The sequence below is a fragment of the Protomyctophum parallelum genome (assembly GCF_964188405.1).
Source record: "Protomyctophum parallelum genome assembly, chromosome: 19".
Lineage (NCBI taxonomy): Eukaryota > Metazoa > Chordata > Actinopteri > Myctophiformes > Myctophidae > Protomyctophum > Protomyctophum parallelum.
The window spans coordinates 4,998,265-5,011,951 of NC_139717.1; the positions used below are offsets into that span (position 1 = coordinate 4,998,265).

A 13,687-nucleotide genomic window follows, 5' to 3' on the forward strand; every position below is an offset into this window, starting at 1 on the left:
ACATATTTTGACAGCAGCAGCAGCAGCAGCAGCAGACGGCTAGTTTCCTTTTTCCTCTTTTGACTCATAACACCCACTCTGTCTCAGAACGAACAAGACTAGCTTGTTAAGGGTCTGGTCTGTTCAGTCAAAAAGAACAGGAATTCAGAACGTCATTAATCATATCTGTTAGGAGACAGGAGTCTGCTGTGAATTTCATTCATGAGGAGTGCATTTCAGCTCTCTATTGATACCTAGGACTGTTTGGGCCATACTTCTCTCTCTATTGATACATAGGACTGTCGCAAACAGCTCATCAGTTCATGCAAAAGTAGGAATGACGTTCATCACTTAGCTAGGTGTTGATTACAGCCCGATTTATACTATTATGACAGTCGTGCACCAAAATAAATAAATAATAGCTGATCCCAACATGTGCAACTCCATCACACGACAAAGTTTAAATCCAGCAATCTTCCATCTAGGAATCCTCAGAGTAGGTTGTTCAGTAATCATTCGTAAAAAAACAATTAGCATTTCTTCTTTTTTTTTATCCCACGATAATGTGATCCTGGGCTCTACACACCCTCCGCCAACCTAGTCCCCATATATGGGGGACAAGGGGAGAGCAACGGACTTGAACTCATGCTTCCTTCATGCCGGAGTGTCCAAGTCACTCCTTTACACCTGACAGGGGGGAGTTTCCCTGGTTTCACGTAGCGCGTGGAAAGAACACGTTATTCCAACCAGTTCCTGGAAAGGGGGAGGCAGTTTAGAGACCAGGATTACTGCATGTTTTTTGTGTGGGTACCTACCCTAGGGGACACGGGGAGAACAATTTGCATTTCTTTAAAATATATGGAAGAAAAACACATGTGCATAATGTTGATTTATTGAAAGAGGACTTTTCTGATTCATTGAAAGGCACCTGATTAACTACTCGTCAGTTTTCCTAAGAATCATTTAACATGTTCCGTTAACAGCTTGGATTTTTGTCAAGCTTTTGGATGCGTCAACAAAATCAACACAAACAAGGTATAATTCATGTGAATCACATGCATATATGTAGGGTTTATTTTGTTCCAAAAGCAGAGGTCACACACACACACACACACACACACACACAAACCTATAATTGCTGGCTAGATAATACAATTAAAAGGATGTTATGATTTAAAAGATCTAGTCTAGGATGTATTGCAATTAATACATTGATATTTTATGCCGTCTGTGTGGTGGAGTACGCTAGTAGTACAATTGGCCCACACTAGCTATAGTTGGAGACCGGTGGGGTCCGGGGACCCCTAGGGGTCCTTGAGGGAGTTCCAGGGGGTCCCCAGCTAAATTATAGTCCCTTATGGGTTGTACACTCTCAGAGTTAAATTAACTTTGATTTTACAATATACATTAGCGTCTCAGAGATAGAAATGCCATTAAGTGGGGTTCCGTAGCCTAATTCATGATAAACTGAAATTAAAGTTAGGTTGAGAATCACTGGTAGAGCCGTAACAATCTTCTCTTATGGGGGTCTCTGGCGTTTCTATTCAATTGGGGGTCCGCGGACGAATACATGTAAATCTGGGGGTACTTGTCATGAAACAGTTTGGGAACCACTGCTCTGTACGATTGAGACATGACTGGTTGGCACCTTTCCTGGAGTGCCAGCCGTTGCAATGAATGGCAGTGACTAAAATCAGTTATTTAGATAATCAAATGCTCAAATCTGATTTCATCACGTATAAGTAAAATATATATTTGCATACTTCCCCATTTAAATATTGATACACCTGGTCATTGGGTTCCTAAACGAGGAAGTGAACGGTGCGTGCGCACGAAACAGGTTGGGTGGGTCGGGCTGCTGAGCAAGGCATTGCCTAGCAGGAAAAAAAAGAAAATTGGCGAGACCGAAATGAAAGATGATGAATTTGATGGTTTGATGTCATTCTACAGCAAGGCAGGATCATCAGTAGCGGAGCATCAGTGCAAGAATACACTTTCTTGTACCGTTCAGATCCCAGATTCACAATAAAAAGGCTCCATATAAAAGGAGGTTTAAAACCTATTTTAACTCGAAACCCACCAAGAACATGTTTTATTTCTTTTCTGTCAATTAAAGTGTTCCCCCTGGTCATGTTGACTGAAATCTTAAAACCCTTAGTTACAACTCATTTTCTTTTCCCAGATTGGGTTTATGATCAAAATGTTGACGCCGCTGGTCGCGATGACAAAATTCATGCCTCGGGTGGTCCAAAAATAGTCCGCGAGGGAATCCCTTTGCTTTTTCGCTAACTTCCGGTTCAAGACCCGGGGTATTTTCTTACCCCTTGAATAAGGCACCGGTCCTGGCAGTACATCAGGATAGTGACTGGACAGACTGGCATTCCTTCAGACAGGGCAGTGAATGAGTTAAGCATGAATGTCTGTCCATCGTACAAGCTCTGAAAGCATAGAATCACAATTCAACCAACAATGACGATTTGATAAATGTCTTAGTGTTAGTTAAATGTCATGAGACTTTAGTCGACTAAATCTACGGTTGATTTTGTCGACGAAAATGTATTTGGGCGGGCCATGATGCCGTTGTAATGACGTCGTTTTTACACTTGCTGAAAATAGCTGATCTACAAGCTCACAATGTGTCGCAGCGTGACGCAATGCAAGAGAGGAAACCTACACTGGAAGGATGAGCCTGAGGAACGTTAGAGTGGAGCAGCGATACCGGTGTGCAGATGTTTTATCAGAATTATTATATACTGGAAAAGGTAAAGAAAAAAAAGTTGAAGGACAATTTTTTCTTTTTTCTTTTCAACCAAGGTTCATGTTTTAGGTTGTTATTAGAGAAAGTAAAAGGTTTTCATTTGCTGCTTTCTTTTCGTTTTAACGATTTTAGCTATTTTTGATGGGGGTGGCGGGGGCATTCGAACACATGGCTAAATACGTATTATATTATAAATAAATATTTAGCCACGTGTTCGAATGCCGTAAAAAAAAAAAAAAAGGTAAAATCGTTAAAACAAAAGAAAGCAGCAAAATGTACACTCATCTTTTACTTTCTCTAATAACCCAAAACATGAACCTTGGTTGAGAAAAAAAACAAAACTTTAAATTGTGGCCTAATTGTTCTTTTTCTCTTTCTTGTGCTTTTTGGATTTCTTCTCTACCTCCTCCTGAGCCACTACTAGAACCTCACTGTCCACCTGTTCTCTGTGCTTCTTCTTTTTCTTTTTGTGTACGACCTCAGACTCCACGTTTAGGTTCTCCGTCGGGCCGTGTCCGTCTATCGTATCCGTGTCTTTATTGCCAGCTTTGTGCTTCTTTTTCTTAGCAGGGGGCAGGTCCTCCTCCGTGCCATTCTGCTCCAGGCCAGAGGTGGAGCTGCAGTCCTCCCCATTCACGGCATCTTCTTCCTTTTTCGCCTTTTTCCTCTTCTTCTTCTTCTTCTCTGAACAGCCACCCTCCTGATCCTCAACTCCCTCGATGATACCGGGAGCAACAGGGGTCTCTTCTATCTCCTCCTTAAACTCGCTGTTCCTTTCCTTCTTCTTCTTCTTCTCTGAACAGCCACCCTCCTGATCCTCAACTCCCTCGATGATACCGGGAGCAACAGCGGTCTCTTCTATCTCCTCCTTAACCTCGCCGTTCCTTTTCTTCTTCTTCTTTTTCTTCTTCGGTTCTCCCGTGCTGTCGACGTTCGCGTCGTGTACGGCGTCGTCGACTTCCTCAGACGAGCCCGGCGTCTCGTTGGTCTCCTCTGCCTCGGGTGTGGAAGACGACACTTCGGCCTCACCTCCACGGGCCCTCTTCTTCAGCTTAGCCATCCTCTGGGCAAAGTACTCCTGCATGCTGAGAGTGCTGATGGTAGTCTTGGTGATGGACTCGACATCGTGTTCAGAGGTGGTGGTGGTGGGAGACCCATTCTTCTCCTCCTTCTTCTCCTCCTCCTCTAGGGAATCTCTGCCATTGTTCTCCTAGAAGACAGAAAAGATACAAATGAGAAAGGTAGCGCACAAGGGTTTCATGTAGCGTTTAAGAGGGGCCGACACAGAAATAGACCACCAGACAATGGTGGAAGACCCCAAAGCTGCGGTGATTGTCAGTCATCATGCGGCGGGGTTCAACTGGCCCAGATCTGCATGAGTTTAAATGGGGCCCCAAGAATAGAGCTTTCATTTAACAATGAGTGTTAAAAGATCTGCTTAAAAGCACATTTGGTATTTTTAACCACATGAACCCTAGAGTCTCCCCAAGGCATTGCAAATTTTGCGATGCATTGTAAGCTTGTAGGTTTTCGCATCAGAGATTCATGGGGCTCCATCTTGTGCCACCCTTATCCCTAAACTTATTTACCATTTCTTTACGATTTTGAAAATAAATTTAATAGTTCAACTATCCGATCTACATCTACATGTTGTGAGCTTGTAGATCTGATATTTGAACAATTTTAAAAGTTTTTTTTTTTAAATAGTAAAAAATGGCAAATAAGTTTAGGGATAAGGGTTAAGGGGTGGCGCAACGAGATTGTAGGTCTGCTATTTTTTTTTAATCCTGAAAATGAGGTGTAAATCTTTGAATATTTATATTCTTTCAGAGTGAACATTTTTAACTCAAATCTTTGCTTCCGGGGAGTCCCTGGAACAACATATAATTCTGGGGGTCCTTGACATGGAATTGTTTGAGAATCATCACTGACACAGAGACATCTTTAGAAGGCATTTGTAGAATATCGTGCCAGGTCTAAATGGGTTAAGGGTTAAGGCACACTCACTGACACCGATAACAGTTATAAGTTAAAAGTGCAGTACATTTTCCCCAAGCAAATCTAGGTAACAGCGACCCAGAGATCTGTCCTAACCTCGGGGCTACTATGGCTACCCGTTTCTTCTGGGTCAAAATGTGCAAAAAACTGTGTCCAACCACAGGGGTACAGTAAGTATAGTCTGGAATCTTAACTGTACACACCATGAACCGTTTGTCATGCCACCCCGGCGGACCCATTTGTCTTCATTTTCCTAATGGCCTACTCAATGCATAATGATTTGTCCTGAAAGAATACAGAAGCTCCTCCAGAGGATCTGGCTAAACAATGCCTGCCGCTCTTCTGTGTATTGCCTTTGAGATGGCGGTCGGACAGGCATGGCATTTTTCAAACCCTGAACAGATTAGAGATAAACGTGGAAAAAAGCATGTTGAGGTCAATCGCCTCCTAGTTTGGCCTTTATGCGTTTACATCCAGATTACACAGATTTTGACCTCCCGGAAAAAGGCGTGAGAGAACGTCACGTGAAAATGATGAGCTGCTGAAACAATGAGTGTGTGGAATAGATCCAGAGGTGAGTGTTGTGGGGTCTTTTGTGATGCTGAAATGCACAACTGAGCATGCAGGGGCAGGTGTGCTTTCGAACACATGGAATAATTGGCATGCATTTTCTATCTGCATTTTGGTTGTTATTTGTTAATGTGGTTACTTTGGAGTACAGCATGATTCTCATTTCAAGCCAGCTAGGCCTCTGGAGACCTTACGAAGAAGCCGACGATTACTCTCTGTCCATAAAGAGACTAAGACACCCCTTTAAGAGTCAATACTATTCTATACGGGAAAGGAAGGTAAAGTCATTGTGTTGAAGACGGATACATTGATCAAATCGGTAAAAAATGCAATAGATTACCCGGTATTATTGCTCAAGAAGATGGAATAATGTTCTCAGTTTTCAGAATTACTTAATATAATAGTATAAAAGTTTTAAAATATTCACCAATTTTAAGTATTTCACAATGGTTCGGTTGAGATTCAGAATCTTTAGGGTAAATTCACAATTCACAGTGAGGCTGAAAGACACATGGCTGGTTGTTCAAAAGACCCCTAGAAAAGTTCTCCACTACCTTTTAGCCCAAAAATAGGCTTCTACTTCTAACGAGAGGGGGGGGGGGGGGGGGGGGGGGGGCGGGGGATATGGACCTTCAGGTGAGATGCCATTAAACAAAACTTTCCAACTTCCCAGAGAAAAATCTATACTCCCTGTTATTGCACAATAGCATCCTCTCTGGTCGGGAGACTGGGGATGGGGTTTAAGAGCTGACAGCGCCGAACAACATGTAACAGGGATTTGGGATGATGGCTGGGGGCCACTTTCCAACTGCCTGTGAAATTACCCCCTTAGAGAGAGGGTAGGTAGGGGGTGACTGAGCGAGGGTAAGGAGAAGGTAAGGGCAGTGAGAGTGAGAGAAACATCCCCTTCTTCATCGGGGAAGTGGCTCTGGAACCTCGGTGTGTGTGGTTTGGTCTTCTCACAGCCTGGGGAGCTCCATTAGGCTCATCTCTGAGACGACAGCATCGGCTGGACAACCAGAGCCATGTACACCAAAAAGAGTCGACACCCCTGGAGGTTCTGTTGATCTGTGATCCGAGGTAAAATATCTCAGAGATTCTGTTGATCTGTGCTCAGAGGTAAAATATCTCAGAGAGAAATGACTATTTCTTGTGGTTAACGAGGTGTTTTTGTGCGTTTGTTTGATTTATAAATTCATGCATGTAACCATGCAGCCATTTTGTTAACTATTCCAAGTGAATTTTCAACATTTCCCCCTTTTTCAGTATTATGAACGAATCCCACCAGGTGCAGATAGATAGATAGATTCTTTATTTCTGTGTCATGCACCAAAGGCGCCAGCCCACATGGACTTACAGGACACACCATAACATTGCTTCAATATTGCATTGTGTAAAAGAAACATTTTTTACACAAACAAAACATGCTGCCTCATTTCCCACGATTTGCATAAAAAGTCTGCCAAAGCAAAAATACCCCTCCCAAAACAAAACTCCAGCTTCTCATAGTCCTCCAACCAGAAAAAGCCAGCACAGATGGTTGTCATCTTACAAAACAATACATGTCTTAACTCTTCATATAAAAGGGCAGTAAAACAAAAAATGAATTTCATTTTCAATTTCTTTCAAATCACACACTAGACACACTCTGTCCTCCTCAGGAGGTACCAATGAATCTACCCGTTTCTAGGTGCGCCAAAGCATACAGTAAGCTCACGGATGCTTTTCTTCCTCTCTGGGTTAAAGACTACAGCGTTAACTTCTCACTGGCCACACATGGGACGCTCTGCTCACGCATGTCAACACAATGTTGGCCTTGGACTTGTATAGTATATACATGTACGGTATTTTATATCAAAACCATGGGGTTGCCTTGGACGTGTATAGGCGTCATTAGGTCTTTTTTTTATTGATATTAAAAAAACGTTTGTTTTTTGTGTCTGTGTTTGGGGTGAGCGTGTGTGTGTTTGGGGTTTGTGTGTGTGTGTGTGCGCCTGTGTGTATGTGTGTGTGTTTTGGGTGAGCGTGTGTGTGTGTCACCTTTTCAGACTCCATCATGGCCCATAGCACTTACCCTACCCCCTTATGATAGCATTTCTGTAGACTTAGATAGCATTTGATACAGACTTATAGCATGTTATGTAGACAGCACTATAATTGCATTGTATGTAGTCTAGCACGCCATAGTACATTATGTATAGCATAGTATAGTATATATGTATAGTTTCATTATATAGACATTCCACTGTTACTTTCTTAGCTTACGCATGTTTTTGATAAATGCTTTTTATGTGATGTATTCCCATGCTTTTTTGTTCTTGCTTAATGTAGTCGCTCTGGATTAAGAGCGTCTGCTAAATGCCTAAATTGTAAATTGAGTGCGCGACAGTGCGCGTGTGTGTTTGTTTATTTAAGCGGTTGTGTCAAGTGGCCAGTCCAGGCCTGGTTCTGGATAAGTATATCATTTGAACATCCTCTGCTCAGTAAAGCAAGCATTTTCATACTCATGCCTTTGCTTTTATACAATCACATACTAGTGAGAATTGGGAGTTTCTAAGAAAGTAAAGACAATATTCCCCTGAAAAAAATCCGGCAACAATTGTATTATCTGTATAGACTTATAGCCTATACGTTGTTATATCTTTAAAACCAGGAAGTGTCTGTGTCATTTTAGATTTAGAAGATTAGAAGATTTTTTTCCAGAAAACCTAGGTTAGGATTTAGAAGGCGTTTTTTAAAATCAGCCTCAGGTCTAAATTTGTTCAAATAAACAACTATTTGTAGGCCACCCACTCAAGTAGGCAAGACTAACTATTCAGGAGGAGAAAAACTGTTATTTTTTTAATCCAAAATGAGTTCATAGCACAGGCAGACTCTCCACATACTAGAGCATGTCTGAAATAAATGTCAGAGCTGAAATGAACATGTAAATATGAAATAAATGAGTCCACAGAAGTGAACCTTCAAGCCTTTTTTCTCAACTCACCGTTTTCTGCAAGACATTACTCTATAAGCCAAACCAGTGGGTCAAACTGAACCACCAATATGTCAATTTGAAGCTATGATTCCCTGCTTTCACATGACATGACACCAACACTCAAGGCATGTGTTAATGTTACCCAAATCTGTGCCCAAACTAGAAGAGACTGGTCAATATGATATGACTGCATAAAAGGAGATAGGAGATAACCACCTCCTGTACAGTTCAAAAAGTAATTATGGACAGTTTTCATAGCGAGCCTCACGACACTAAAAACCAGAGAAGAATAGGTTGCAAGAAAGGCAGGCAGGCCCCAGACAAGGAGCACCGGGTGGTGGTGGTGGTGGGGGAGTTAAGCAGCGCTGTGTTGCTGCAGTGGTAAACACACCTATATCCAACCATTCCTGTTCCCTCCTCCTCCTCCTCCTCCCACTGCTCCAAGCCCCAGAACCCCAGGAAGAGGATGCGCTCAGCGCACTGTGTGCAGCTCTGAGATAAGGCTCCTTCGGCAGAGGAGCGGTCTGGCTGGCTATCGGGGGCCCTTCCTGCTTTGCTCTGCTCTCTCTCTCTCTCTCCTGGCGGGGGCTGGGGCTGGGCAGGGAACACAGGGAGGACCCACAGAGGGAGAGCAGGTCTCGGAGAGAAGAAGAAGGAGGGAGAGAGGTGGGAAGACATTCAACAGGCCACCTCCTTCAAGATACTCCAGTTTCTATCTGTCCCCTCTGCTAACGGAGCCAGTGGAGAGAGAGAGAGTGCCCTGTGCAAGGTGCCAGGACATTCAGTTCATCCAGCACAACAAAGGAAGAGTGGGGGAAGGTTCATCACGGTGGCTGTGATCATGCTGCAAGCTGGGTTCAATTCAGTTAAGTATTAAGTAGGCCCAGGCCGTAGCGTAACGGTCTGGGCACCGGACTGGTAATCCAGTCGCAGTGTGCCGCGGGTTCGACTCGCCGGACCCGACACGGCCTTTACTGCATGTCATCCCCCCATCTCTCTCCCGTTTCCTGTCAGCCTACTGTCTGTCCCTCAAAAAATCAATAAAAGGCGTAAGCCGCAAAAAAATATCTTAAAAAAAAAAAAAAAAAAAAAAAAAGTATTAAGTATATAGGAAATCGCTTTATAAAAGCCGTCTTTTTGTAAATACATAAGGTTATGAGATGAGATAAGTTAAGGTTGAAAACATGTGTTTTCTGAAGTCTGAAGTTAAAGAAGTAACTAGTTTGTTGAATGTGACCCTTTGTAAATGAACAAATTATGGCTAGGCTTTTTTGTTGCCCTTGTTATCTGAGTTTGAATGTGTTAGTAAACTGAGTAACGTTAATGGCATAATGCACAACTGTTACTTGAGGAAAAACCTACATTTCAATGGTTGAACGGTCGAGGCTTTGATACTAGAAGAGTAATTGTTGGTTGCGTTCTAGATTCTTGGAACCTATTGGTTGCATTCATGGAACCGGGCGGCCATTTTTGGTTCCAGTTCCGAACCAACTTTTAGGGTTCTGGAACCAATTCATTCTCGTGGAAACACTCTGAACTGGTTCAATATTAGGGGGGGGGGGGGGGGAGGAAATAACCAAACCGGTTCAACTCGGGTGAAAAAGGGGCCTAAATCAAAATACACTGGCACTTGAGTTGCAACAGGTTATGTGTTCTCATTTAACTGCGAAACGGGTATAATTGTGTAAATAAGTGGGCAATGAGAAATAATTGATAAAATACAAGTTAATCCTAAAATGTCAATTTACATTAACGAGTCATGTTTTTTTTTTTTTTTTTTTATTTTTTTTTTTGCAGCTTACGCCTTTTATTGATTTTTTTAAGGGACAGATCGTAGGCTGACAGGAAACGGGAGAGAGATGGGGGGATGACATGCGGTAAAGGCCGTGTCGGGTTCGGGAGTCGAACCCGCGGCACACCGCGACTGGATCACCAGTCCGGTGCCAGACCGTTACGCTACGGCCTGGGCCAACGAGTCATGTTTTAATGTCGTCTTGGCTATTCAAAACAAAATGGCAAAAACTACTTATTGTGGATTACTAAACCCAATGTTGCGGAATGTGAAGGTGTGTATATGAAGTAAAAACTAACGTCTATGACCGAGGGACAAACCTGGGGGGAAAAAAACTACATGGAATGCTTGAATGTGAAGAGTAAGGGCCGATTCATACTCCTATTTTAGAGCCGAATAAAAGTCGGTTGGCTCTGTAGAGCCTACAATGTGACGTCATTTGGCTCTGTAGAGCCTACAATGTGGACGTCATTTGGCTCCGTAGAGCCTACAATGTGACGTCATTTGAGGTTCGGGGGGGGGGGGGGGGGCGGGGTACCGTCCTAAGTCGGCTCTTCGGTGCTACTGAAAATATCTGACGAGCCGAAATCATTTCGGCACTACAGCGCCGAATCAGCGGTAAAATAGGAGTATGAATCGGCCCTTACAGTATGTCCTAATAATCAGCTTCTGAAAGAAGGAAAAAAAAGAAAGTCACCTCTGGGACCTATATTCATTAGCATTTGACAGAGCTCTGGTTACCCATTTATTTTCTTAAAAAAAGTGCCCGTTTGCATTACTCTGCAATCTTTTTCAATAACATCCAGCCGATATCGGTTGGTTCTCTAATTGCACCGAATGTGCCTTCATTGTCCTGCCACGATAATAAATTTGGCGATCGTCGAGGTCTATGGATCAGGCCTGGATTACACAGCTGTCCCTCCCTGATGAGCAGCAGAATTCCACCGGCCCCATCCTCATCAGCCTGACGTGGGCGGACAGGAAAACAGGTGGATACCACTGTTTATGCTCTGATAAATAAACATCACACTCACTTCACCATCAATTATATTCAAGAGAAGATACATCATTCATTGCCTCTGTTAGAAGCAGCAGTGATGGAACTGGTAAAAAAGGAGATATTTGGTGTTACTTTCTGCAGAAATACGGAAAGTAACATGATTTACAGTAAGGAATGAACCAAAATGACAATGTGTACGGTACATAAAAATGTGCACATAAAATGAGAAATGTCTGAAAAGGATATTCGACAAAATAACTAAATAATGCCCACCTCAATTCCTTTTCTAAAAAAGCTTCTAGAAAAAAAAGTAGGAAAAAAAGGAAGTTGGCGTTGAAAAATTGCACTTTGCTCCTGGATGCAGGAACGTTTATCATAAGTAACAAATGAAGACAAGATTATGCATGCGGCATCACTGCCCTGCGCTTGTTTAACATTGCAAGTGCTTTCCGACAATGCCCCCCAAGAGCATAAAGGTACCCCCCCCCCCCCCCCCCCCCCCCAATCTCCTCACCAAAGAAAGAAGATACAGCGATTATTTTCCCCAGACGTGATTTATTAAGTTAAAGAGTCAGTGATTAATCCATTCTGGACGGGGGAACACCTTTTTGGTGTTTTAAGAATTATGTCATACTTTAGCTATTTTTTTTAAAATCTTGAAAATGTGGCACAAATCTTTGAATATATATTCTTTCAGTGAAACATTTTTGAACTCTTGAAATCTTGGCTTCTGGGGAGGTTCCTTTCAGATGGGGTTCGGTGGCCAATTACATATATTTTTGGGGTTCCTTGACCTGAAAATGTTTGAGAACGACTGACATACAGTAGAAACATGGGTTTTTCGAGGAAAACCGTCATGATTTAGAAGACATTTTGTACGAATCGTCCTCCGGTCTAGATGGGTTAAACGGGAGGTTGCTGTGGCCGTAAACACTAGCCAAGGGGGCTGGCTGGAAGGAAATCTTTGGGCAGTTAACTGCACCAGGCGGTAATTACCCCTGGCCCCGTAGCATTCTATAGCTCAGTCCTGTAACTAAGAGACAGACGCTCGCTTCCCCCTTTTCCTTTTTTTTTTCTCCGCCACTAATCTGTAAGTGTCAGCGAGAAGCTGGCACGGCCTGCAGGGAGCCGTCCAGAGCTGCCAGGGAGGTAGATAGTAGGTGCGTGTGACGTGTGTGTGGTGTGTGTACGTGTGTGCGCACACACGTCTCCGCAGGTGGGGGGTGGTGGTGGTGGTTGTGTCACTTGGCGGGTCCCTTTTATTTTCGGCGGCAGCGACAATGGGTGCGCTGTCAACGGACACGCTTTCTCTGAGAGGCGCAGCTTTTGTTTGAGGCAATTAGATGTTATCCGAGAGTGAATTAGAGTTCCTCGGTTTCACAACAAACAAGGTGCTCCATGCGGCACGAGTGCTTTTTTTATTATTATTTTTTTTAGGCTCGTTCCAAGACACGCCAGACGCTTCGCTCAACAATGCACGTTTTTCCACCGCGACTTCTCTCAACAGATGCATAAGTTGGGCGGCCAATTTTAGCTGAAAATAAAACCACAATTTTGGTGCAATGTTTTTGCCAACTACATGATGTCATAGGGAGAGAAAAAAAAGGGGGAATTCGAACCTTCAGGAAAGTACGGTTAAAATATGGCCACACAAAATTGAGAAAATTCCACATTCCAGCTATAGTTTCTTGACCCACCCAGCAGATATTCAACACCGTGTATAAGCCTTGGTATAGCACTGAGTGACCCGTGAGAGCTGTAACATCGTTAATTAACATATTTTCGTTAAAAAGAAAAAAGACACTTTGCTTTTTTTTGCGCCGCTGTCAGCAAAGTTTCACTGCATGCGCGACATGACTCCGCCCACTGACTCCCTGGCGCCCGGCTGCTGCCGCATCTGCCGAACACGGAAGCCCCCGATGTGCATCGCCCCTGCCCCATATTCCTTAACCCATTCAGGACGGGACCACCCTTTTGGTGTTTTAAGCATTACGTTATACTTTAGCTATTGAAAAATAGCAGATCTACAAGCTCATAGCGAGCTTGTACTGTAGGTCTGCTATTTTTGAAGAATCGTGAAAATGTAGTGCCAAATCTTATGAATATATGTTCTTTCAGAGCCAATGTTTTTTAACTCAAATCTTTGCTTCTGTGGAGTCCCTGAACAACATATTCTGAGATGGGGTTCGGGGTGGACAAATGCATATCATTCTAGGGGCTCCTTGACATGGAAATGTTTGAGAACGACTGACATAGAAACATGGGGGTTGTTTTCAGAAAACGGTCAGGATTTAGAAGACATTTGTAGAATCGTCCAAGGGCGAGGAGTGCAGCGCTATGAGCATGAATATATTCTTTCACAGCGAACGTTTTTAAACTCAGCTTGTAGGTCTGCTATTTTTTATTATTTTTTGAAAAATCGAAGAACGACTGACATACAGAAACACAGCTTTTTCAGAAAACCGTCAGGATGTGTAGAAGACATTTTTTTTGAATCTGATCTCAGGTCAGAATGAAAAACTGTCAGGATGTAGAAGACATTTTTTAGAATCTGATCTCAGGTCAGAATGGGTTAAGATGGCGGCGCCGGGGGAGACCCGCGCTGACGTGCGA

At 43.1% G+C, this 13,687-nt stretch overlaps 1 protein-coding gene across 1 annotated transcript; it reads right to left on the bottom strand.

Annotated features, from left to right (window-relative positions):
- Positions 1–706: 706 nt before the first annotated feature.
- On the bottom strand, positions 707–13,001 carry LOC310876415 (uncharacterized protein; the record flags this gene model as incomplete). The annotated part of the gene is made up of 5 exons (XM_083789947.1): positions 707–3,947; positions 8,685–8,876; positions 10,984–11,084; positions 12,281–12,384; positions 12,916–13,001. The coding sequence occupies 5 exons, from the start codon at positions 12,999–13,001 to the stop codon at positions 3,093–3,095; spliced, it is 1,338 nt and encodes a 445-aa protein (XP_083646073.1). The 3' UTR covers positions 707–3,092.
- Positions 13,002–13,687: the final 686 nt, after the last annotated feature.